A 27,932-nucleotide genomic window follows, 5' to 3' on the forward strand; every position below is an offset into this window, starting at 1 on the left:
CAGACAGTCCAGTAGGGAGGGGCTCTGCACAGTACTTCCTGGCGAGGCCCTAGGCTTGAAGGGGAGATGGGACAGCACATACCCTGCCCTCGGCTCTCAGACATCCCCTTACACTCAAAGACACTTATCCATGCTCACACACTTTTTTGGGCTCTCATTTGCCTTGTTTTATTAAATACAATACACTTCCAGGAAAATGCACAATCCTAAGTGTACAGCTCCATGTACACTCTCTTTTACAAAGAGAACTGTCTTTATTTTGTGTTTCTATAACAGAATACCTGAGACTGGGCCATTTAGAAATAAGAGAGATTTACTTTTCACAGTTCTGGAGGCTGGGAAGTCCAAGATCAAGGCACCAGAATCTGATGAGAGGCTTCCTGCTGCATCCTCACACAGTGGAAGGTGAAAGGGGGTGAACCTACGCCCACAAGCCCTTTTTATAGCATCATTAATTCATGAGCCTTCATAACCTAAACATCTCCAATTAGGCCCTACCTTCCAACACTATGGTATTGGGGATTTCAACACACAAATTTTGGAGGGACACATTCAGGACATAGCAAGAACACACCCTCTAAACAAAAGCACAGAACATGACCGTAACTTCCAGAGGCCCTTTTCTCCCTCCAGTTACTACTCACACGTACAGCAAGCACAATCCTGATTTGTAACAGCAACGTTCAGTTTTGCTTCTTCTCAAACCTAAATAAATAAAATTATACAAGGCGTTCTCATCTTTGGCTTCTTTTGCTCAACACTGTAATTCTGAGATTCATACACATTGCTGCATACAGTTTGTTAATCCTCATTTCTGCATAGTGTTCTGTTGTATGAATACACCACAAGTTAGGAATTCATTACCCTGTTGATGGGTATTGGTATCATTTCCCAGTGTTCACTGTTACATGCAGTCCTGCTATGTACATACATTTTGATGCACATATGTATGTATATGTATTCTATGAGGTTTGTACTTTAGAGTAGAATTTCTGGTAGATTGGGTTTGGTTCAGCTTTAACAAACACTGTCAAATAACTTTCCAAAGTGGTTGTATGAATTTACTCCCTGACAGTAATTTATGAGTGTGTTTGCTGCTCCATATCCTTACTTAATAGTTGGCATTATGTTTTTAATCTTAGACCTTCTGTTGAGTGTGTAATAATATTGCACTCAGCTTTAATTTGCATTTCATGGGTGACTAATGATATTTAAACACCTTTTGATGTGTCTATTGGCCATTCGGATATTCTCTTTTGTGATTTTTTTCTTCAAGTCATTTGCCCGTAATTTCATGGGATCATCTGTTTGTTTTAATTGATTTGAAGTAGTTTTAAAAATAGATTGAATGCAAGTCCTTTGTCAAATATTTGTGTTGCAGGAATAATCTCCTATCTTATGGCTTGCTTTTTTACAAATGGAGTCTTTTGATAAATAGAACATTTTAATTTTAATATAATCCAATAACAATAGTAATCAGTTTCTTTCTCTTCCTAAGTAATGCTTTTGGTAATTTTTTTAAAATGTTTACCTACTTCAAGTTAATGAGAATACTTTCCTCTTTTTTATTTTTACCATAATCTTTACTTTTTTACTCTTGCATCTTTATTATGCAATCTATATGGACTTGGTTTTTTTCAAGTTGTGAAAATAGGAATCAAGGTTTATATTACATGTGAATATCCAACTGAGTCAGCACCATATATGGAAAATGTCATCCATTCCTTGCTGCACTACTTCATTACCTTTGTCCTTATTCAAGTGACTGTGTGTGGATCAGCTTCTAGACGCTGTTCTGTTTCACTGTTTTGTTTATCCTTCCACCAGTATAACATGGTATTAATTACCATAGCTTTATAAGAAGTCATGGCAGTGTGTCTTCCAGCTTTGTTCCTTAAACACTCTCTTCTCTATTCTTGGTCTTTAATGTTTCCATATGTTTCAGAATCAGTTTGATTTCCTCCAAGACGTCTGGTGTGCTTTGGACTGGAATTGCATTAACTCTGTAGACCAGTTTGAAAATACCTGTTATCTTTACAATATCGAGACTTTTAATTCATGAACACAACAGATCTCTCCATTTATTTAGACCTCCTTTATTTTTTCTCTGTAATGCTTTGCATATTTTTCTCATCTTTCATTAGATTTATTCTGATATTTTGTCTTTGAAGCTATTGTAAATTTTTAAAATTTTTGAACTGTTTATTGCAGATATATAGAAATATCATTGATTTTTGTATAGTAAGCTTGAATCCAGTAGCCTTGCTAAATTTACTTATTTCTCATACATTTAATTGACCATAGATTATTTTGGATGTTCTACATAAACAATCATATGCTTTGCAGTCTGTAACTTTTTTTCCTTGCCTTATTGCAATGGTTAAGATCTCTAATACAATGTTTAATAGAAATAGTATTAGGAAATATTCCTAATCTCAGGGAGAAGGCTTTTAATATTTTAGTATTAACTATGATATTTTCTGTAAGATTTTTACTGATCTTTACCAATTTAAAGAAGTTTCCTTCTATTCCTAGTGTGTTGAGTGTTTATTATGAATAAGTATTTGATTTTATCAAATGCTTTTTCTGCATCATTCTATTGAGATATTTTTCTGTCTTATGATGCTAATTTAGTGAAATACACTAATATTTAAAAAACATAATACATATATCTTAAAATGCATCATTTTGAAGAGTATAATTCAGTGGTTTTTAGTATATTCACAAAGTTGTGCAATAATTACCATATATAACTCTAGAACATTTTATCACTCCAGAAAGAAACCCTATACCTACTAGCAGTCCTTCCCCATTCCCCCTTTCCCCTACTCTACTGTCTGTCTACAGTATCTGTTTCTACGGATTTGCCTATTCTGAACATTTCATGTAAGTGGAATGTGGATTTCTGTGTCTGGCGTTTTTCACTTAGCACAATATCATCAAAAGTTAATCCACGTTGCAAGATGAATCAGTATTAATCCTTTTATTGTACAGATACACCACATTTTGTTTACCGTTCATCAGCTGATTCTTAGGTGGTTTTCACTTTTAGTCTATTGTAAATAAGGCTATAATGAATATCTGTGTACAAGTTTTTGTGGGTACGTAAGTTTTTATCTCTCTTGGGTATGTATCTACGAGTGGGTGTAAAGTCGTATCTTATAATTTTAGTATTTCTTCCATGACTAATGATGTTGAGCATCTTTTCATGTGCTTGTTGGCTACGCATACATCTTCGGTGGAAAAATGCTTACTAGAGTCTTTTTGCCCATTTTTAAATTGGGTGGCTTACCTTTTGGTGGTTGAGTCATAAGAGTTCTTTACATATTCTGGATTATCAGACCCTTATCAGATGTATGATTTGTGAATATTTTCTCCCATTCTGTGGTTGTTTCATTTTCTTGACAGTGTTTTTTGAAGCATAAAATTTAAAATTTTGATCAAGTCTTATTTGTCTATTTTTTCTTCAGTTGCTTGTGCTTGTGGTGTCATATGTAATAAACCATCATCTCATCCAAGGTCGTGAAGATTTATTTATGCATTTGTTTTATTCCGAATGTTTTCGTTTTAGCCCTTCCAAGTAGGTCTTTGATCTGTTTTGATTTATTTTGCATATTGTATAAGGAAGGATCCCACTTCATTGTTTTGCATGTGGATATCCAGCTGTCCCAGCTAGTTTGTTGAAAATAAGTCCAGTTGAATGAGTTGAAATCACTGGTTTTGTGATGTTAAGACAAAATCTCGCATTCCTAAATAATCAACTGAACTTCACTTTCTAATCAACTAAACTAATACTTTCTTTAAGATATTTATAAGCATGTTCATTAGATATAGTGGCCTATAATTTTCCTTTCCTGTAATGAACCTGCCTCCCTTTGGTATTAAAATTATGGCAGCCTCAAAGTGAATTGTGAATTATTTTTCTTTTTCTATTATTTCAAACAGTTTGTATAAGACTAGTGTCAATTCTTTAAATGTTTAAAAGTATTTGCTGGTGAAGAAATCTGGACTAGGGATTTGTTTATGGGAAAGTTATAGTTACATATTCAACTTTTTTTTTTTTTTTTTTAAGACACAGCCTCACTCTGTTGCCCAAGCTGGAGTTGCCTCACTGCAATCTTCACTTCCTAGGTTCAAGCAATTCTTGTGACTCAGCCTCCTGAATAGCTGGGATTACAAGCTCCTGCCACCACACCCGGCTAATTTTTAAATTTTAGTAGAGATGAGGTTTCACCATGTTGGCCAGGCTGGTCTTGAACTCCTGATCTCAAGTGATACACCTGCTTCAGCCTCCTAAAGTGATGGGATTACAGGCGTGACCCACTGCTCCGAGCCCAGATTCAACTTCTTAAACAGATATAAACCATTCAAATTTTCTATTTATTCTTTTGGGTTTTTCGTTATTGTTGTTGTTACAGGGTCTCACTCCAGTTGCCCAGGCTAGAGTGCAATGGTACCATCTCAGCTCATTGCAACCCTGACATCCCAGGCTCAGATGATTGTCCCACCTCAACCTCCTGAGTAACTTGGGATTACAGGTGCCTGCCACCATGCCCAGCTAACTTTTTGCATTTTTAGTAGAGATAGGCTTTCACATGTTAGCTAGGCTGGTCTTGAACTCCTGGATTCAAGTGATCCACCCATCTTGGCCTCCCAAAGTGCTGGGATTACAGGTGTGGGCCACCATGCCCAGCCTTCTATTTACTCTTGAGTTGGTAAATTGTATTTTCCTAGAAATTCCATTTCATGTGGATTTTCTGATTTACTGACATAAAGTTCTTCATATTATATTCTTATATTAGTAATTTGTGCATTTTATCTATTTTTAAAATAGATTTTAGAGTAGTTTTGGGTTCACAGCAAAATTAAGCAGAAGGGACAGAGTTCCCATATACCTTCTTCCCCAACACATGCACAGCTTTCCTCACCAGAGTGATACATTTGTTACTATCAATACATTGTCATAACATAGTGACACATCTTTATCACCCAAAGTCCATAGTTGATACACTAACATTCACTCTTGTATTGTACATTCTATGGGTTTTAATAAATGTATAATGGCATTTATTCATCTTTATAGTAACATATAGAGTATTTTTGCTGCCCTAAAAATCTTCTGTGCTCTGCCTATTCATCTCTCCTTCCCCTCTAACCCTTGTCAACAATTCCTCTTTTTACTGCCCCCATAATTTTGCCTTTTCATATAGATGAAATCATACTGTATGTAGTTTTTTCCAAATTGGCTTCTTTCACTTAGCATTATGCATTTATATTTCCTCTGCATCTTTTCATGGCTTGATAGAGCCTTTCTTTTTAGAGTTAAATAATATTCCATTGTCTGTTTGTACCAGTTTGTTTATCCATTTACCTGCTGAAAGACATCTTGGGCAATTACAAATAAATCTGCTATAAACATCTGTGTGCAATCATTCTGAAGACATAAGTTTTCAGCTCATTTGGATAAATACCAGGAAGCAGGGTTGCTAGATTATATGGTAAGCATATGCTTCATTTTGCAAGAAACTGCTAAACTGTCTTTCATCATAGCTGTACCATTTTTCATACCCATTAGCTAATTCCCATTAGCGTTCCTGTTGCTCCACATGCTCACCAGCATTTGGTGTGGTCAGTGTTTTGGAAAATCACCATTGTAATAGGTATGTTATGGTATCACATTATTATTTTATTGCAGTTCCCTAATGACATATGATGAGCATCTTTTCATATGCTTATTTTCCATCTGTATATCTTCTTTGGTGAGGTGTCTGTTGAGAGCTTTGGTCTACTTTTTAATTGATTTTTTTTTCCCTATTGCTGAGCTGTAAGAGTTCTTTTTACAGTTAGGTAACAGTCCTTTATCAGATGTGTCTTCTGTAAACATTTCATCCCAGTCTGGGGCTATATCCTCATTTTTTTAACTTTCTTTTTTTCTAAATCAGTCTTGCTAGGGGTTTATCAATATTATTAGTCTTTTCAAAGAACCAGTCTCTGAATTTGTTGCTATCCATTTTCTACTTTTTTGAGATGTATACTTAGACTGGTTTTTAGACTTTTTTATTCAAGTTTTGATGTCATTTAAAAATTGCCATATAGTTCAAAATACTGTCAAAATCTATTATAATTAGTTTTGAACTATCAGTTATTTAGAAGTATAATGCTTAATTTCTAAATATTTCAGACTTTCCTGGGGTTTTTAAAAATTGGTTTTTAGAGTAATTTCACTTTGGTCAGAGAATATATTTTAGATGATTTACCCTTTGGAATTCGTTGAGACTTCCTTTGAGGACCAGCATATGATAAAATTTGGTAAAAATTCAATGGGTACTTGGAAAGAATACCTCTTCTAACACTGCTGGTTATAGTGTCCCATAGATGTCAATTAGATTAAATTTATTATTCATTTTGTTGTATTCATCCATATTATTGACTACTTGTACTATCAGGTACTTTAAGGTCTATAATTTTGTTTTATATATTTTGAAGCTGTATTATTAGGTACATTAAAATACAAACTATATCTTCCTAGTAGATTTATCCTTTTATCTCTATGAAATGTTCCTCTGTGTCCTTAGTAACGCTTCTTGACTTACATCTCTCTCAACTATTTGTAGAGCTCTATTAATCTTTTTTTGGTTGGTGTGTTTTTTATTATCCTTTACTTTCAATCCTTCTCTTGACACTCAAAATATGACTCTTGAAAGCCAGATGTAGTTAGGTTTTTAAAATATTTACCTATGTGGTAGGCAGCCTCTTTAAGATGACCTCAAATAACCAACCTCCCGGTATTAAAGCCTTGTATAATTCCCTTCCTTGTGTGAGGACCGAACCTGACTAACCTCTAGTGAATTCTAAAGGTCTTGCTCATGTGAAAGTTGTCAGATTCAAAATGGAGTCACTTGTGTCAAACCCTGACAAAATGGAGCCAGGAAAGGCTATGAAAAGAGGGCTTTCATGTACTATTTACCTAACAATAGAAACAAATCAAAGCTTACCACTTAAATCACACAAGGACAACAGGACAGCTGATCACTTTCTAAGAATACTTGGCCTGACACACTGACTCATATGCAAGGCCAATCAAACAAAACATAAGATTACAAATCTTACCCAACAACTGCCATCACTCACAAATCAGAGCTTGTCAGCTCCCAAAAGACACTATCCCCACCAATGACTTTCTTTCAAAACAACTCGTATAACCTCCTTTTTCCCCAATAAAACCCTAACCTTTTCCTTTTCTCTAGACATACTGGAGGACACTGTGGTCTGTATGTATGACCTGGATTGCAAACCCATGTCTTGTGTATTATTCCCCAATAAAACCTCTTAACTTACAGATTAATCTTTCTCTATATTTTTATGTTGATGCACATTACTTCACATGTATAGATACAACTGTATCTGCAGGACAAATTCCTAGGATTGCTGGCTGAAAAATGTAATGTACCACTGTAATTTTGATAAGATACTGCCACCCCTTTATAGTTTGCACTAGTTTATACAATGTATGAGAGTGTCTATTTAACTACACACTTGCCATTGCCTTTACAGTGTGTTAACAAACTTTTATAATTTTTGATAGGTGAAAAAGCTCTATTATTAACATTTTCGTATGCTTCAAAGTCATTTGTATTTTCTCTTCTATTAAATGTCTCTATTAATCTTCTTTGCCCATTTTTGTACTGGATTGGTAATCTGGTTTTATTATTATTATTATTGACAGGGACTTTCTTTTTTAGATAAATTAAGCCCTCGTCTTGGCAGAGTTACACATTTCTTGTCCAAGTCTTCATTTGCATTTGCTTATGGTGCTATTGTCATAATGAAATTTTTTTTATCTCTGTGAAGTCTAATCTAGCAATCTTTTCTTTTATGGCTTCTGGGTTTTGTGGCATACTTAGAAAGGTCTTCCCCACTCTTAGGTTATAAGATAACTTTCCTTTTCTTGTCTAGTACTTTTAGGAAAAGTATTGTTTTCAGGCCAATATCCATGATGAAGATGGATGCAAAAATCTTCAATAAAATGCAAACCGATTGCAACAGCACATCAAAAAGCTTATCCACCATGATTAAGTAGGCTTCATCCCAGGGATGCAAGGCTGGTTCAACACATGCAAGTCTGTAAATGTAATTTACCACATAAACAGAACCAAAGACAAAAACTACATGATTATCTCAATAGATGCAGAGAAGGCCTTTGACAAAATTCAACAGCCCTTTATGCTAAAAACTCTCAATAAACTAGATATTGATGGAACATATCTCAAAATAATAAAAGCTATTTATGACAAACCCACAGCCAACATCATACTGAATGGGCAAAAACTGGAAGCATTCCCTTTGAAATCTGGCACTAGACAAGGATGCCCTCTCTCACCACTCCTATTCAATATAGTACTGGAAGTTCTAGCCAGAGCAATCAGGGAAGAAAAAGAAATAAAGCGTATTCAACTAGGAAAGGAGGAAGTCAAATTGTCTCTATTTGCAGATGATATGATTGTATATTTAGAAGACCCCACCATCTCAGCCCAAAATCTCCTGAAACTGATAAACAACTTCAGCAAAGTCTCAGTATACAAAGTCAATGTGCAAAAATCACAAGCATTCCTATACACCAATAACAGACTTAAAGAGAGCCAAATCAAGAACAAACTGTCATTCACAATTGCTACAAAGAGAATAAAATACCTAGGAATACAACTAACAAAGGATGTAAAGGACCTCTTCAAGGAGAACTACAAACCACTGCTCAAGGAAGTAAGAGAGGACACAAACACATGGAGAAACATTCCATGCTCATGGTTAGAAAGAATCAATATTGTCAAAATGTCCATACTGCCCAAAGTAATTTACAGATTCAATGCTATCCCCATCAAGCTACCAGTGATCTTTTTCACAGAACTGGAGAAAACCACCTTAAACTTCATACGGAACCAAAAGAGAGCCCGCATAGCCAAGTCAATTCTAAGCAAAAAGAACAAAGCTGGAGGCATCACACTACGTGACTTCAAACTATGCTACAAGGCTACAGTAATCAAAACAGCATGGTACTGGTACCAAAACAGAGATATAGACCAATGGAACAGAACAGAGGCCTCAGAGGCAACACCACACATGTACAACCATCTGATCTTTGACAAACCTCACAAAAAAAAGCAATGGGGAAAGGATTCCCTGTTTAATAAACAGTGTTGGGAAAACTGGCTAGCCATATACAGAAAGCAGAAACTGGATCCCTTTGTGACACTTTATACTAAAATTAACTCCAGATGGATTAAAGACTTAAACATAAGACCTAACACCATAAAAACCCTAGAAAAAAATCTAGGCAAAACCATTCAGGACATAGGCATAAGGCAAGGACTTCATGACTAAAACACTAAAAGCATTGGCAACAAAAGCCAAAATAAACAAATGGGACCCAATCAAACTCCAGAACTTCTGCACAGCAAAAGAAACAGTCAGTCATTAGAGTGAACTGGCAACCAACAGAATGGGAAAAAAATTTTTGCAATCTACCCATCTGACAAAGGGCTAATATCTAGAATCTAAAAAGAACTAAAAGAGATTTACAAGAAAAAAAAAAAAAACAAGCCCATTCAAAAGTGAGCAAAAGATATGAACAGACACTTTACAAAAGAAGGCATATATGAGGCCAACAAACATGAAAAAAATGGTCATCATCACTGTCATTAGAGACATGCAAATCAAAACTACATTGAGATGCCATCTCATGCCAGTTAAAATGGCAATCATTAAAAAATCCGGAGACAACAGATGCTGGAGAGGATGTGGAGAAATAGGAACACTTTTACACTGTTGGTGGGAGTGTAAATTAGTTCAACCATTGTGGAAGACAGTGGGCAATTCCTCAAGGACCTAGAAATAGAAATTCCATTTGACCCAGCAATCCCAGTTCTGGGTATATATCCAAAGGATTATAAATAATTCTATTACAAGGACACATGCACACGAATGTTCACTGCAGCACTGTTTACAATAGCAGACTTGGAACCAACCCAAATGCCCATCAGTGATAGACTAGACAGGGAAAATGTGGCACATATACACCATGGAATACTATGTAATCATAAAAAACGATGAGTTCAGATGAACCTGGAAACCATCATTCTCAGCAAACTGGCACAAGAACAGAAAATCAAACACCACATGTTCTCACTCATAGGCAGGTGTTGAACAATGAGAACACATGGACACAGGGAGGGGAGCATCACACACTGGGGTCCGTTGTGGGGGAACTAGTAGAGGGAGAGCAGAGGGTGGGGAGTTGGGGAGGGATAACATGGGGAGAAATGCCAGATATAGGTGATGTGGAGGAAGGCAGCAAACAACAATGCCATGTGTGTACCTATATAACAATCTTGCATGTTCTTCACACGTACCCCAAAACCTAAAATGCAATTATATATATACATATATATATATGCATATATATATATATACATATATGTGTGTATATATATATACATATATGTATATACATATATGTATATATATATGAAAGGGAAAGTATTTTTTTTTATGTTTAAATCTTTAGACTGTCATTTGTCCTGGTATAAGAGGTGAAGTATAGATCCAACTTAATTTTTTTCTCCAGAGCTCTACCCAATAATTCCACCCCATTTGCTGATTGAATGAATTGCTAATCTTTTTTCCACTGATTGAAAAGCCACCTTTACCATAGTCTCAATTCTCACAAATATTTAGATATATTTCTGAACTGTTCTGCTCCACTCATCTGTGTGACTACTCACAAATTGTTACCACACTGTTTTAACTGCAGTAGATGTGTAAATTTTGATATCCAGTAGTCTCCCTCTATCACTATTGTTTTAATATAAACTTTAGAATCAGTTTATGTAAAATTTTTTCAATTCTATTGGTATTTTTACTGAAGATCACATTAGATCTATGAGAAGTGATTTTTTATGATGCTGCATATGTCTTTTTTTTTTTTTTTTTTTTTGAGACAGAGTCTTGCTCTGCTGCCCATGCTAGAGTGCAGAGGCGCCATCTCAGCTCACTGCAACCTCTGCCTCCCACGTTCAAGTGATTCTCCTGCCTCAACCTACTGAGTAGCTGGGCTACAAGGCGCATTGCCACCACACTCGATAATTTTTTGTATTTTTAGTAGAGGTGGGGTTTCACCGTGTCAGCAAGGATGGTCTTAATCTCCTGACCTTGGGATCCACCCACCTTGGCCTCCCAAAGTGCTGGAATTACAAGAGTAAGCCACCACACCAGGCCTGATGCTGCGTAATTCTATGCAAGAACGTGATGTATCTTCCTATTTGTTTGGGTCTTGTTTTATCTCTCATTAGCATTTTAACATTTCCTACAAATAATATTTGTGTTTATTCCTAAGTATGCTATCATTTATGTTTTGTGCTGTTATTATAAAATGGGTCTTTTCTTCCCTTATAGCTTGAAATTAGACATTGTATATATAAAAGCTATTGATTTCTGAAAATTAATTTATTAAATTCTTATTTTGTAAGGTCTGGTTAGTCTTCCTTAGTTCCTAAGTAAAAAACTGAGTATCATCTGAAAATTGTAATTTTCTCGTCTCATTTCTGTATCTTTAATTTCTTTCACTTGTCTAATTGTTTCACCTAAGTCCTATAGAACATTTTTAAATAATCAGGATAATTAGTAGACATCTTTTTCTTGTTCCTGACTTTAACGAAATTGCTTCTGGTACTCCCAATTAAGCACGATGCAGGCTTTGGATTGAGATAAATATATTTCATCATATTAAGGAAACACCCAGCTATTCCTAATATTAAATGATCCTTGCATTCCTGAAATAAGCCTCATTTAGTCATGGTAAATTACTCTTTCATCTAGACCCAGCCTGACTGGGTTCAAATCCTGGCACCATTACTTCTTAGGTTTTTGTGTTCAGGCATAATACTTCACATCTTTATGACTCATCTTCCTTGTCTTAAATGGGGATAATAAGAATATCTACTCATTAGGTTGCTGTGAAAATCAACTGACTATATGAAAAGTTGAGTGTCTTTTCATACGTTTGAGAGACACCTGTATTTTCTCTGTGAACTGTCTGCTCATATCTCTTCCACACTGGTCTACAGGAAACTCCTTTTATGTTATTTATAAATTAGGAATATTAGCCCGTAATCTGTGATGTAAGTTGCAACCATGTTTCTGGGTTATCACTTGTATTTTAGTTTGCTTACTGTACATATGCATGCAAGATTTTTTTAAAACATAGTCAAATATATCTCTTATTGCGTCTAAATTTTTAGTAGTATTTAATGTGGAAGAGTACATTATTGGTCCCAAAACTTTTCCACTTCCTATATCCCCATCCTTTACCATATGGATTTACATTCCCTTCTACCAAAGGAGTGGAGCATATTTTCGTACTGGTCCAAGGAGATGAGAGACACTAAGAGCAGAGGTCGCCCCGCTGAGTTCAGTGGCATTACTATGCAACAGCTAACCCAGGTTACAAAGCAAGGGTCCACGGTCTTTTTTACGTAAAAGTTCAGATAGTAAATATTTTAGAGTTTGCAACCACATAAAATCTCTGTTCCATGGTCTCCTCTTTTTTTATTGAACAATTTAAAGATGGAAAAAATAACGAAACAAAACACCATTCTTGGCTTGCAACAGCTCAAAATAGGCCGCCTGAGTCAGTCAAATTTGGGCTACAGGCCATGTGGCTTGCTGACCCCTGCCACAGAGGAATTTTTTTTTCTAGTACTTCCATAGTTTAAATTGTACAATTAAATCTCTCATCAATTTGAAAATTATCCTGGCATTGTGTGAGAAACAGATCCATTTTTTTCCTGTAGGGCTATATATTTATATTTAGCCATGTAACTATATCCAGTTATCTCATCACTATTCATTTTTATAATCCATCTTTTCCCCCACTGACTTAGGGCATCACCTTTACTGTATCCTGAATTTTCATATGCAATTGGGTCTGTTTCTGAATTTTCTATGTTGTTCCATTGATCTATGCCATGCACCTATACCACACTTTCAGAGTTGAGGCTTTATGTTTTAATATGTAGCAGGAGCAGCCCCCCTCCTACCAAGTGCTCTCTTTCAGGGTTTCCTTGGGCTGGTCTTGTTCATTTGTTCTTCCAAATGAACGTTACAATCAATGTGTCAAGCTTCAGAAGAAAAACTGACGGCATTTTGTGGATCACGTAAAATCTTTCCGCAGAGTATGCAGTCCCAGATTTTAAACTATTTACTAGATTTGTTTAATGTTAAGGACTAATCAAATTTTCTATTTCTCCTGATTGGGTTTTGATAAACTCTTTTCTCTAGGAATTTTGTCTAAACTTTCAAATTTATCGGCTAAAGTTGTTCATATTCATAACTTTTTCTGTGAGAGTTAATATTTGGATTGAAGGTTCATTCCTCCAGAGAGAATCTGTGGTTGCTTCTAGCAGTTATCTGGGGTTACAACTGACTTGGGTCTAATATAAATTAAATTTCCTTGTGTAGTATTTTGCACCATACAAGTAGTATAAAAGGGACAACTTATTTAACATTTTTAGGTTGGTGGGAGAGGAACACCTTTTCCTCCACCCAGGGCCAAGGTCAAGAGAGGCAAGTTTCCTTGCTGTTATTTCTGCTTGGTGGCTTGTTTACCTTTACACAGTAAGGGTAGCGCTTAGAGGGTAGCCACTTTGTGGGAAATCTCAGATTACACTTCCTGCCTCGAGCAGGCCCTGCTTTACTTCCTGTACCCATCTTGGTCAGCACAACAGAGGCTCAGGGTAATTAGGGCTTACTAGATATCTTCGAGGTAAAAGGTGGGTTTTGTCTTACTTGCTTTCCCAGGTTTAAGCTTTCATGTCATTTTTTACTTCCATACTTTTTTTTCATATCTTGTCATTCTTCTGGGCATTTAGAAAGAATTTTTTTTTTTTAATCCTAGAGGAGAAATAATAAAACTAACTCCAAAAGTAAAAGAATTCTGTAAGGATGCTCAGTACCTGGGTGACAGATCATTCATATCCCAAACCTCAGCATCTCACAATATATCCAGATAACAAACCTGCACATGTACCCCTCAAATCTGAAATAAAAGTTGAAAAAGAAAAAGGAAAAAAGAAAAAAACCTTTCCCATGCATTTCATGGCTTTAGGGTTTACATTATACTTAAGCTAAGAAGATAAAGATTGAGTGACCTTTGGCTGCAAAACAAAAAGAGTCTGTTACTGACTGCTATGGTAAAATGTTTGTGTCCCCACAAACAGGTGGAAATCCTAACCCCCAAAGTGTTGGTATTGGAGACAGGGCCTTTGGGAGGTCATTAGATTAGGTGGGTGGAGTCCTGGTGATTGGAATTTATACCCTTATAAAAGAAACTCCAGAGAGCTAGCTAGTTCCCTTCACCATGTGAGGACATAACTAGAAGGTGCCATCTATGAACCAGAAGGCAAGCCCACACCAGACACTGAATCTGCCAGCACCTTGATCTTGGACTTCCCAGGCTGTGGAACCGTAAGAAATAAATTTCTGTTGTTTATTTATTTATTTTTTTTAATTCAGTAAGGTGGCAAGACATATTAGCTTACAAAATCAGTAGCTTTTATATAGAACGCAATAACCAGTTAGAAGACATAATGGCAGAGGAAATTTCATTTACTAGCAAATAAATACTTAGGGATAAGCTTAGCAAGAAATGCACAAAACCTATACAAGAATCATTTTAAAACACTGCTGCAAAGACACAAAAATAGACTTGAATAAATGGAAATACAGCCCCTGTTCTTGGATAGGATGATTTCACATTTTAAAGATGTTAGTTCTCCCTAAACCAGTTAATGTCAAATAATATTAATAAAATACCAATGTACCTTCAAAAATGAATTTAGACAAGTTGATATTAAAGTTCATAGGGAAAAACAAACATGTATGAGTAGCGAGGAGCACAATGAATAGGAAAAATTATAAGGGGGACTAGCCTTGCCAGTCATTAAAACATACTATAAAGTCTCTATAATTAAAACAGTGTGGTATCATGCACAAGTAGACCGGTGGAATAGAATAGAAAACCCAGAAAAATCCAAGTACATAAGCATCCTTGATTGAATACTGAATCAGAAAAACAACATTACTGGGAAGACTGCTATGATTCAAATAAAGTATATAGTTAATAGAATTATACCAATGTTAATTTTCTAGTTTCAATAATTTTACCATTGGTATGTAAGTTAACATTAGGAGAAGCTGAGAGAAGGGCACATAGGAAATCTATTTTTTCAGCTTTTGTCAAGTCTAATCTAAAATTATTTTTTTAAAAGGTTTTTGATCAAGAGCCCCTGAGAATGTGGAGAGGGGGCTCTGTGTCACACTAACATGGAACACCAGAGGGAATAAATGACCACTGGTCACATTCCCTGAGCTGGCCTCACTTCATCTCTGGCTGATTGGCTGTTGCTCGAATTCTATAAAATACATGTCTTTACAATAAATTCCATTCCATACTTTAAAAAGTACAATAAAAAATTAGTATTACAAAAAGGTTTTTTATTAATCTTCCAAATGCATTTCATTGTTTTCATTGGTAGGGTCTTTTAAGGTATTTAGTCTGCCATGCTAATTGAAATAGCACTTACTTCATTTCTTCTATGACAATTGTTATATTAGATTTCTTTCTTTAGAAGTCATTTTTTGGCAAATCATACCTTCCTAGAAAATTATCCATTTAGTCCAAGATTTTAAATTGTTTGTATAGAGTTGAGCACAGTATATTTTATGGCTTTTATTTATTCAGTATCTCGTAATTCTTATTTTGTGTTTGCCTTTTTGTCATAATGTTAGCTAAAATGTTATGTATTTTATTACATATTTTTAAAATTAGCTCTGTTTCCCCATTTTTCTAACTTTTTGTTCTTTTAGTCTGCTTTAAAAATATTCCTTTTCCTAATATTTTGAGTTATGCAATATTTATCTTATTTTTTAGTACACAAATTTTAGGACTATGAATTTTCCGCTGAGCACTGCTTTATTTGTATCTCAGAGGAATAAGTTTATATTTTAGGTATGAAATAATGCTTTTTCAATGCTTTACATTTCCTAATCAACCCAAGAATAGCTGAAGAGCTTAAAGACATTTTGGATTGCAGATGAGTAGTGTTTTCTGGCTTTAATTTATTGCATTTTTATCAGCAAATGCCATCTGTTGTTTTTTTCTCTGTTCTGAAACTTATGTTTTCTGTATTTTCTAACATACACTCAAATAGGGAAATGTTTCATGGATACTTTAAAGTATAGTTACCATTTTTAGGGTAAAGTCTAAGATGTATCAACTAGATCTTCCCTATCTTATTTAAATCATCCCATGTTCTAGTTTTTTACCTACTTGATCTGTCATGAACTGACAGAATATCCAACTAACATTGTATTTCTGTTTCTTCTTGTGTCTCCTACGGTTTCCAATACATAAACGGTTTTCCATTATTTGGTACACAGATACCTAGAAACATTATATCTCGTGAGTCACACACTTTAGCATTATGTAGTTTTTCCTTTTCTTTCAATTCTCCCTAATTTCAACCCTGCCTGATATGCAGACTACAACTCATTTTCTTGTTTGTGTTTACCTGGTTTACTTTTGCTCAACCTTTCTGAATCTTATAACATGTAATTAGCGTTTGCTGACATTTTGGCCTTTTATTTACAGGTAAGTTTACTTTTATTAATATGACAGATATGTTTATTCCTATTCTACGGTTTTAGAAATCTTTCATTTTGTGATTTGTTTGGTTGTGTATACATGTTTTTTCTCATAATTAGCAGTCTGAATTTTTCTTCTAGTAATAATCTCTTTAATCACATTTTCATATGATCACCATAATCCTTTATTTCTTCATGTCAACATATCTTAATTATCTACTATGAGCAATGAAAAATTATATTTTTCATAAGTCAATATATCTTAATTCTATAATATAGATTATAGAAATAGAAAATATAATAATTTTTCCATTGCTCATAGTAGAGAATTAAGATATATTGACTTATGAAGAAATAAAGGGTTATGTCCTCCCTATACTATTTTAATAATGGGGCATAAAAGTCAGTTTCTTATTTCTATGTACAAAAGCTACAACACCTAATTTAAAATGCTGATCAGTCAGTCAGAGACTGTTCAGGAAAGATGTTGGCCCAAAACACACAATCATTTCATATTTATGTAGTTTCAAAAAGTTTAGCTAACTTTATTTACAGCACAGTATTAAGGAGACCAAAATCATGGGATCAGAACTTAGTGTGAGCCAGTGGATGGGTTTCATCCTATGGGCGCTTTCTGCAGGCTTAAAATATCAAAGATTGCCAAGGTGTTCAGTCCAAAAGGTGTACATAGATCAACACAAATTTATTGTCACTACTGAGAAAGCCCAAAAATCTTAACTGGTAGTTGAACAACTTTGTTACTGACAAACAGTAGAAGGAACTAAGACCATCATATTATGCATTAAACTCTACTAAGTTGGTGGTTCAAGGGGAATAACCTCAGACTGGTATCATGCTAGAACATGTAATGGAATCAGTCAGTCATGATTCCAAATAAATTGTTACTTACAATTCAGTTTAACCTAGTTTTAACATGTCAGTAGCTCCTACCAGCAGGTGGACCTAGCTCTATTTCCCAGGGAAGGTGATCAAGGCAATGCAAACCTGTTCACATCTCAGTTCCAGCTTTGTATGCACAATGGGCCAGTTTCAGTAGGGTTTCCATGAACGCAGGCTGAGCGTAGCAGAGGAGGAATACTGTAATAGCTCTCCAGCTCAACAAGGAAGCCAGCGTACGTGGGACCCTTCACTACCCGTCTCCTGCCTTCCTCTCCCCGCTCCTCTGTAAGCTTTACACGTGGACCACACCAAAACACTTGCAGTGCTCTGAACAAACCATGCTCTTACCCTTGGAGGGCTTCATTCACTCTGCTTAACTCCTGCTCATCCTTCAGAACTTCTTTCAGTGTTTTTTGACTTCTTCCACTGCCCAGTTTGAGTTAAAGTGCCCTGCTCCTTGCTGCCAAAATACCCTTTCTTATCTCACTCTACATAGTAATGCTTTTCTTGTCTCTTCCTCAGAAGACCATGGACATCATGAGAGCAAAAATGCCTTTCTTCTCTGTATACCCAGCTCCTAGCAGAGTGCTTGGCATAAAATGTGTGCTATACACATCTACAGATGAAGGGATATTTCTATAAGCCAAGATTGCTAAGGCAGCTTTTACTAACAAAGAAATGTTTACCAAGATGTTGAAAACTGTGTATCACTACCATTAACATCTCTTAATATATATCCTTCTCGCTTAGGAAGCTGTTGTGCCTGGTACACAAAGGACAATACCTTTTCATTGTCATAGGTCTGCAAGACTTCATTGACTTTTCTCTTGCCCTGGTCACTCTCAAGAACAAAACGGTTGTTTTTAGAGGATGTCACAGAAACTGGCTATCTCCGTTCAATGATGTAGGCACAGAGAAGGGATGAGCCCATTCACAGTTGCCTGGTAGAGAAACAGTCCACCAGGAGAAACAATAAAGAGGTCTCATCAGACACTGACCCAGGGCCCAGTAGCCCACAACTTACACATACATACATGCCCTCCAACACTTCAGTTTGTAAAAAGAGGCGGCAGAGGTATTAGTTGGGAACAGACACTCTAACATCAAACAGACTTGAATCTGAATCTTGACTGACACTTAATAGTTCTGTGACTTGACCAAGTTTGTCTATAACTGTAAGCAACTTATCATTGTTTTTAAATGGAGATAAAAGTACCTACCTTAGATGTGTTGAATAAGTGAGATGTTTTTTCCAAATGGCAGATCACTAAGTAAATATTTGCCATTATTGTTATTAGGGACTCTGGACAGGGGCCTAATAGTTTCAAGGAGAGTGTATCTAAGGAGCTGATGAGCATCCTGCTTTAGGGCAGTTACCCTCTTCCCTAAGAAGCCCTTGAGGAGAACTTGACTTGATCAGTGTTCAGTAAATGTGCAGTCAATCAGTGACTCGGGGAATGGCTCTGGTAGACCTTTGTTATTCTTATTGGCTGTCCAGCATCTGAAGTACCTTCTCATGTGTGTGGAATTTATTCATCCCTAATAGAAGCTCAACTTTCCAGATAAGCTCATTCTGACTTCCTACAGCTAGGACACAGGCATATGACTACTAATCAGATCTACCTACCCCATATTTTGAATCAGAAACTAGTGGTTCAAAGACATCAGGAACACACAAGGTTGCTTCTGATGAAAGTGGAACCCCTATATCCAGTTCCAGGGGCCGCATGCCATGATGACAGCAGACAGGGAAATCGAGTTTCACTGTATTAATTGGGCTAGTGCTCATGCCCCAATAAAAAGTTCTTTGATAAAGATCAACATGAAGCTCAAGGCCAAAAAGGGATGAGGAAGCCAAACTGAAATCTTATCAGCAGCAGAAAGCCACGGGCTGAAGACAGCATTAGGTAGAGGAGCCTCTTTTGGGCACAGGCCTCCTTTCCAGTCCAAGACCCCGAAAAGGAGAAAGCTGAAGAGGGACCACAGTCCAGGCCATCTTTTCATAAACAGCAATTCATAAATAAAACAGGAGGGATCCACCTTAGAATCTCACTAATCTCATTAGCAATTCCTCCTACCTCACGGGGCTTGGAGGAGGAACAAGGGAGGCGAGAGAAGGATCAAGACCTTTAGTATGCTTTCCCAGAAGCCTGCAGTGATTAACGAATATGAATGCTTCACTCTAATCTGTGCTTTTAAATTAGCGCATTAAAGTGGTATAGCAAAGGAACTCACTGGCATACAGGTGTTCACTGAAGTAACGGAGGTGGTGGCAGAGGCCGACATCCAGTCTGTGCTAGACTGACGTACCAAACAACCTAGAGAAACTGAGAAAGAGCAAAGTAGTGGGAGAAAAATCAGAAAAGCCGGGTCAGGAAACGGAGCATTCCAAAGAAGGAATTAGTTAGATAGCATCAATATCATAAAAATCAACCTAAGGGCTAAATTTTGACAGAAGTCACTGGTGAACCCAGCAAGAACAGTTTTAACAGTGACAAGGGTAGCAGTTTAAGAGTGGTGGTTCTCCGCCTCAGCTGCACTTTTTTTTTTTTTTTTACAAGACTGAAGCCTGTCCCCACTTTCCCATGCTGATTTAATTGGTCTGTGGTCTAGTTCAGGAATTAGCACTTTTCTTTTTTCTTTTTCTTTTCTTTTTTTTTTTGAGATGGAGTTTTGCTCTGCCACCAGGCTGAAGTGCAGTGGCATGATCTCAGCTCACTGCAACCTCCACCTTCCGGGCTCAAGCAATTCTCCTGCCTCAGCGTCCAGAGTAGCTGGGACTACAGGCACATGCCACCACACCCAGCTACTTTTTGCATTTTTAGTAGAGACCGGGTTTCACCATGTTCTCCAGGATGGTCTCGATCTCTTGACCTCTTGGCCTGCCTGACTTGATCTCCCAAAGTGCTGGGATTACAGGGGTGAACCACTGCGCCAACCCAGGAATTAGGACTTATTAAAGCTGCCCAGGTGATCCTAATGTGTAGCAGGGTTAAAAACTACTGCTTCAGTGGATTGCACAATGGACAGAGTGCAGGTAAGGGCAGTATACTTCACTGGTAGTCAGGCTTTCAAAGGGCTAAGGAAAGGTATTTTTGTTTGAAGCAGAAGTCTTTGAACAGGTTTAAACGCAAAGCCGTATGTGAGGCTGTATCTAGATCAAGTCGTCTATCAAGGGAGAGGGCCTAGGGCACAGGAACAGGGATTCATCTTGGGCAGGACAGGCACTGGCAAGAAGTTGAGGAAGGCTGTGTGTGAGGGTGTCTAAGTGGGAAGTTCTGCCTGAGGCTGTTACGTGGTGGGGGAGGGCTGAGATTAACTGCTGAGCTGCAGAGAGGTAGGGGTAGAAAGGGTTTAGAACAGCCAGTTTGCAATAGCTGCTGACAACAGGCAGGAATTTAACCAACATCAATGTGGAGAGCAATTCAAATCGTTACCATGATTTTGGGGTGACATCAGTTTGCATGCTCATGAGATTTTTTTCATGGCCCACTTGAGGAAGCAAGGTATAACATCTATACATGATGAAATGTGTTGATTTTGAGGCAAAGCCACAAAGGCCATTTTTAAGTTCTCTGATATTTTCCCCTTTCAAAAAAAATTTTAATAAGGGGTCAGCAAGGGTCAGAGCTTTTAGAGAAAGAAAACACTAACTTATGTAATTTATATCTTAAAGCCTTCTAACTTTTTAGTCTCATACCTTGATACTATCTAGTAACAATAACATTTTTGGCCAGAGGCAGTTTTAACTGGTTTTCAAGATGGAAAAGAAAAATTGTATGGTGTTTTAAAAGATTGCAAACATTGAAATGAAAGCTTAACTGCCTACATACACGGGCATCTGAGGAAATCTGTACCTTTGCAAACACAATGAACTCTTTAGCGATGCATATTCCCTGAAAAGACCAACATGGGTTTCCAGGCTTCAGCAACCAGTTAAATAAAATATAAAGAAAAAATGGCCACAACTTCTTTTCAAAGCCTTAAGATTAGAGTACCATATTCTGAAATGCTGAATCCATGAGCCAGACAAGAACAACAACAAAAAAAGCATGAGTTACTATTGGTCCCCAACCCCTGCTGAATCGCTACCTGAAATCTAAAACAGAGACAACAGGGTGTGATTAAGTGGGATCACAGAAAATTGATTTTTACATGCGCTGAAGTACTGAGATTCAGTCTTAGCAAAAGATTACCAATAACTCAACAGGTATTTATTACACATCTATGTACCCAAGGTGGTTTTTTCTTCCAGTATTTTTTTCATTTTTATGAGCCATACTTTAAAAGATTCATCATTATCATGCTGAAAAATACATACTTTCCCTTCGAACTAAGAGCTAATAAAAAAATATGATAAATTCATACCTTACACAAATCATATTTTTACTTCCAATTGTGAAAAATAACTATCATTCATAGACTAACAATTGTTATATTTTTATCCATACTTATTTTATTATTTATTTTTTGATACAGGGTCTAGCTCTGTCACCCAGGCTGGAGTGCAGTGGCCAGATCATGGCTCACTGCAGCCTCAACCTCCTGGGCTAGAGTGATCCTCCTGCCTCTGCCTCCCAAGTAGCTGGGGGACCACAGGCATGCACCCACCACACCCGGCTAATTTTTAAAATTTTTGGCAGAGACAAGGTCTCACTATGTTGCCTAGGCTGGTCTTCAACTTCTGCAATAAAGCAGTCCTCCTGCCCTGGCTGCCCAAAGTGTTGGGATTATGGGCGTGAGTCACCACAGCCAAGCTTTATCCATTTTCAAAAGGTTACTTCCATCCACATAAACATAGCCTTGATAGCATCCTTTGTCAATTTTTCCAAGAGATCTTTCAGGAGCTTGTAAGGGGAAAAACAGAAATAGACATTAACAGTTGCTGCAAAGAATTATACAAAAAACATCTCTTTACTTATGGAGGGAATATGAGAGCACCTCAGCACTGAGGAAGAGACCAGCCCATTAAAACATCTTTTTGGCTGTGGCAAAGCCTATGGTTCTTAAACTTGAGTATGCACCAGAGCCCCCGGAGGGCTTGCTGAAAGACTGCTGGGCCTTCCCCTGAGAGTTTCGTATTCAGTAGGTCTGGTGCTGATGGTGCCGGCCTAGGGGCCACACTTGGAGAATTCCTGGGCACCTCCCTTTCTCTTCCCACTGCTTTCCACTCCTCCTTCTTGTCAAACTTGCTTCTTTGCTGAATGTCTTCAGGATATGCCTCATTCTTCAATACTTGAAAAATGTTTTATTCCCCAAATCTGGCAATTGTACCAAGCATTTATGATGTCTACTTGCAGTGGTAGAAATATTTCTTCTTTTGGCCATAAGTTTGTTTTGTTGGGCTTGTTAAAAACCTGTAGTCCATCCTCTTCAACAATACTTCTCATCTTCTTTCTTTTTGATGCTATTTCCAGGTATTTGATGTTAATCTTTTGGAGATGTTAGCATAGGAGAAAGCGTCTCTGTGCCACTCGCATTTAGTTTTGAGCGATGGAACTCACCACGTTCCTCACCTTTTCCCTCTGTACCAGTTTTCTTCTAATGGGGAGAAACTGTTGTCAGTGACAATCACTCTGTGACCTTTCACAACAGGGAGAAAAGGAAATACTAACAGGTAAAATTGGCAGTTCCGGCACTGGCAGAGAAAGCAGCTGACAAGAGCTAACACTTTTACCATCCCTCCAACCGTCCCATGAACCATGACGTCCTTCAAACCATGCCTCCAACTAGACTGCATCCACAGCTGCTACAGTGAGCCACTCTGCTCTCAGCTCAGCTCAGCTAAGGTTCATAAGACATACGGGACGCTGAATACAGCTTCTAACACTGAGACTTTTACATAGTATTCTCCGCAGGGGGAAAAACCTGTGTGGCTTAGAACCACAGTAATGAAGCCAAAATAAAACAAAGACCTGAAATGAATCATGTATCACCAGGAGCCTTCGCCTGGAGTCAAAGTGGAGAACCCATCACACCTCAGCAATGACTGCACCAGCCTAGTTCCTTTCTCTCAACACTCTGTATCTTTTTCAATTCCAAGTGACTTTAATGATAACGGCAGCAACAGAACTTCCCAGGCTATATTATAGGTAGATACATATAGCCACAGTGTCTCTAACTCCAAAATGCCAAAATGCAAGGCTATATCGACCTATTTGGAAGTCATAACTACTTTAGTTACTTGTCCTAGGTGTTGTGCTTTACTTAACAAAGGATGCTACAAGCATCACAGACTAAATAGACTTATTTCAGATTTTGGCCATTTTGCTGCAAAAACAGCCTCGTTAGTAGCCTATTTCATAGCCTAGCAAAGCAATGTCCTTTGACATTTTGAATCACACTTGATTTCTAAACAATTCAAGGCTAAATGTGGCCTACCTTCCAACCACATACCACTCAGTAAAGATTATACTCAGCACCCTCCAAATCTGGAACCAGGTAAACAAGCTACTAATTTCCTCTTATTAGTTCTTACCAAGAAGCAACACGAGGCTGGGCATGGGGGCTCACACCTATTACAACACTTGGGGATGCTAAGGCAGGAAGATTGTTTGAGATTAGGAATTCAAGACCAGCACAGGCAACTGAGCAAGACTCCATCTCTACAAAAACTTAAAAAATTAGCCAGGCATGGTGGCACACATCTGTATTCCTCACAACTCAGGAGGTTGAGGCAGGAGGATGGCTTAAGCCTACAAGTTCAAGGTTAGAGTGAGCTATGAACACACCACTGTACTCTACTCTACTCTAGAGTACACCACTGTACTGTAGCCCGAGTGACAGATCAAGAGCCTGTCTCTAGGAAACAAACAACAAAAGGCAACACGAGAGTTTTGTTCCTTTAAAATACTGCATCTCAAAAATAACCTAAACTTCCCTTAAACTCATAATTAAAACTAACTTTCTATTAATGATCCTTACAGGAGCAGTTAATGTTTTGACTCTGCCCATCGTGGAAAACACACAAGATTAGGATTCAGACAGGCCATTTGTATAGCCAGCTGGGATAAATCAGAACCCTGAAATAAATAAAAACTGTTTAACTCAGCTTTAGTTATTAGTTTTGAGCAGATCAAATACATGAGCTCAAGGATCATCCTCAAAGCAAGTCATATTTCAGAGTTTTTTCAACACTGATTACAAAACCTGATTTTTGAAACTACGTAACTTCTTCAAAAGATTATAGATTTTTCTTAATTTATGACATTGTACACTATGCCACATATAAGAAACTTTAAGTGTTAAGATTCAAAATACACTCAATTCTAAGGCTATCCTCTGGAACTGGTTAATACAGAAAGCAAGCAGAATACATTAATAATTCCTTAAACATGCACATACAGCACCTTAAAATGAGGAGTGCAATTTACAACCCTGTGTTGGAAAGTATTTGTGTGCTTAATATTCTATTCTCTCAGGCAACTAATTTTCTCCCCATTTATTACAGGTAGATGTTGCATTCTTGGGCAATTCCTGTTGAAAGGATTCAAAATATATAGAAAAGCATGCTTGAGAAAGATAATAAATATTCATGGTATACTGTTTCATAAATAAGCATCTCAGACTGAATCAGGTCTATCACTGTTAAACAAGAGATTATAACCCAGGGCAGAGAAACTCTGAAAGTCTGGGGTTCTAGTCCTGGCTTACTTATGTGATTTGGAACAAGTCACTTAACTCTGTGACTATTTTCATCTCCTTAAAATGGCATGACTTCGTAGAGATGTTTGAAATGTAAGTAATGTTGTATATAAAAATTACTTTTAATCATAGGCAGAAAAGAGGACTATTAGGCAACAAGTTATATAAAAAAGATGTGGGAACACCTTGGCCACCTGACCTCTCGAGGTTTTCACTAATAGGCCATGACCATCGGACCAATTGCTGCATGAGTTATAGAGCTTGACACAAGAAAAAAATTACGTCCATAGATTTCTCTCAACCCCAACCAAGTATGTTAAAAATAGATGCCATGGGTCACTATGGTGACAATGCACATGACAATAAAATCTAACCTCATCACTAAAACAATTCAGTGGTACCATTTTCTATTCAACAGACATTCTATTTTCTATGCCCTGTGGGGTACGGCCCACAGGGAAGGGAAGCACACTGCTGCGTGAGAACCAGGGGCAACTTACAGGCATGCTGGGCTGGCTTCAGCACTCTCCCGCCCCATCAACTCCACCTGCACCTCCCTCTACCACAGTCCTGATTATGAACAGTTGACATGTTCTCAGTCTTACTTAAAGTGCCATGGAAACTTAGCTTCAAGTCCCTTTTTCCAACTAGATTCCTCCCACCCACCTCCCTACTTGATGCATCAATAAAGAAATGTGGAGTTTCCATTGATAAGAACGATCATTTTAAAAGGGAACATGATAAAGCAACCCATCATTACACTTTGTATGGGAAACAGGGGCAATCACACTTCAGGGAAAGGAGGCGCTGCCCCATTCAGCACTATTTAAGACAGAAAATAAGCAGGTACATGAGTGGGAGTCCCTCTACAATGTGACCAGAGCAGGGAGCACTTCACAAAGAGCTTCCATGCATTTCAGAGTAAACACACTCATTGGTATAAAAAAAGAGCCCTTCTGTCATCCAGGCCCCTGAATGAATGACAGACACGCTTGATAATACTTTTCAGAAAGCATGGCTTCTCTCTAGCAGCTCCAGGCCATCACTTATTTCTCACTTTGACAAAGTAGCATCCAACTTCAGGCACGACTGTATATATAACTCCACATGCAGCTGAGCCATCATAAACACGCCAAGTATAAAGGCATGTCAAAAAGACATTTTACCTCCCCAAAGCATGGCTCCAAGAAGCCATTATTATAACAGAGTGCGAATTTCTGCTGCAGGTTATTAACCTATAATACTAACAATAAAGTCCTGCTTAGGACATAAAGGCTTACACTGGGACATGAAGTAGTAAGACACAATCCACTGACTATTTTAAATTTGCTGTACACCTAAACCATCTTCTCCATTAAACCAATTTGTGTGTGTGTGCATGTGTGTATACACACGTCCTCTTTCAGTAGAACATAAACTCTGAAGATGAGGTAAAATACAATACAGCTGCTGCTGCTGATGAGCTGTCTGAGTTTCTGCAGACCATCTGCAGAAAAATGGAAGTTCTCAAGGCCCAGTTGCTGGTGTCTCTTTTGAGGCTCCAAACTGAGAACTTGGTTGATTTATCTTATTGGCACTCTGCGTGAATCAAGAGTAGGGTCAAAGGCAAGCCTTCTGTCCTACAAACACAATTCCATACAGGCCTCAACTCCGGAGTTAAATCTCTTTGGAACTGGCTACAAGTTTGGAACTTCCTCAAATGATATTAAAAGCTCTACACAAAAGGTATGCAAAAGCAGTAACTGGTTTTTCAAGAACAAAGACAACTGCAAAAAAGCAACAGCTCTGTCAGTGGAGCTGTAGTAAATGTTGAGACAGCAATAACAAGGTAACAAACAGAGCAGAGGATGACCTTTTTGTAAAAAATTACTGCCTCAATACTTCACTAATTAAAAAAAAGATTCCCACAACGTGATCTTCTGAGAGAAAGAGTCCACCGCTGCGTTTGAAGAGGAGTTGGTTCTGGTGGTGAAAGGACTAGGAATGTCGAATAAGATATGAAAGACTATCTAACACAAAGTCCACCATTTGCTTCAGCAACATCCAGTCAGCTCCTGGAGGGTGAAGTCTTGCTCTCTAGCTGTATCCAGGGCTCTTTTCTTGTGGCATTTTAAAAAATGTAGCAGAAGTCGGGTCTGTGGCTTTCTCTGCTGCAGGGGTCCTGACCAACCACTCAGAGCTGGGTGATTTCGGGGCTTGTGGTGCTGGTGTGGCTGGCTCCATTGCATCCATGTGAACTAGTAAGGTTACAATAGAGAGGAGCAAGAAAATCAAGGGGAGAGAAATTAGAATAAGACAAATTAGAGACACTTAGAAACAAAATTTTCTTAATCCTTATACTTCATGTCCTAGTAACCCAAGTGGCCACATAAGGTATTTCTTTTCTCTCTACAAAAATATTTAAATAAGACGGTATTTCCTAATCTGAGAAAATAGGTTCAGTTGAACAAATAAATTCAGTGGCACACATTCATAATGTAGTAAAAATCACTTATTAAATATTTATGTGCCTAACGCTTAAATAATGAATACTCATGATCTTATTTGTTAATGTAAATGCTTACTAGTAGTCATCTCCACTTTCTAGATCAGGGAACTGAGGTATAGCGAGATCAGATAAATTGTTCAAGAATAAAACAGAGCTGGTTAAATATCAAGATTCAAACACAGGTACTGGACTCTAAACCCCACGC

The 27,932-nt window shown here is 37.4% G+C and overlaps 1 protein-coding gene across 4 annotated transcripts in view; it reads right to left on the bottom strand.

Moving 5' to 3' along the window:
• Positions 1-2,967: 2,967 nt before the first annotated feature.
• GPATCH2L (G-patch domain containing 2 like) overlaps positions 2,968-27,932 on the bottom strand; it is a 75,793-nt gene continuing 50,828 nt past the window's right edge. For 3 of the 4 annotated variants that reach the window (XM_003924577.4, XM_074392944.1, XM_074392945.1), the window contains exon 10: positions 2,968-27,476. In XM_003924577.4, coding sequence (XP_003924626.1) covers positions 27,316-27,476 — 161 coding nt within the window. In that variant the 3' untranslated portion in view covers positions 2,968-27,315. The remainder of the gene's footprint in view (positions 27,477-27,932) is intronic. The other variant, XM_074392946.1, reaches the window with a different exon arrangement.

The sequence above is a fragment of the Saimiri boliviensis genome, chromosome 2 (assembly GCF_048565385.1).
Source record: "Saimiri boliviensis isolate mSaiBol1 chromosome 2, mSaiBol1.pri, whole genome shotgun sequence".
Classification (NCBI taxonomy): domain Eukaryota; kingdom Metazoa; phylum Chordata; class Mammalia; order Primates; family Cebidae; genus Saimiri; species Saimiri boliviensis.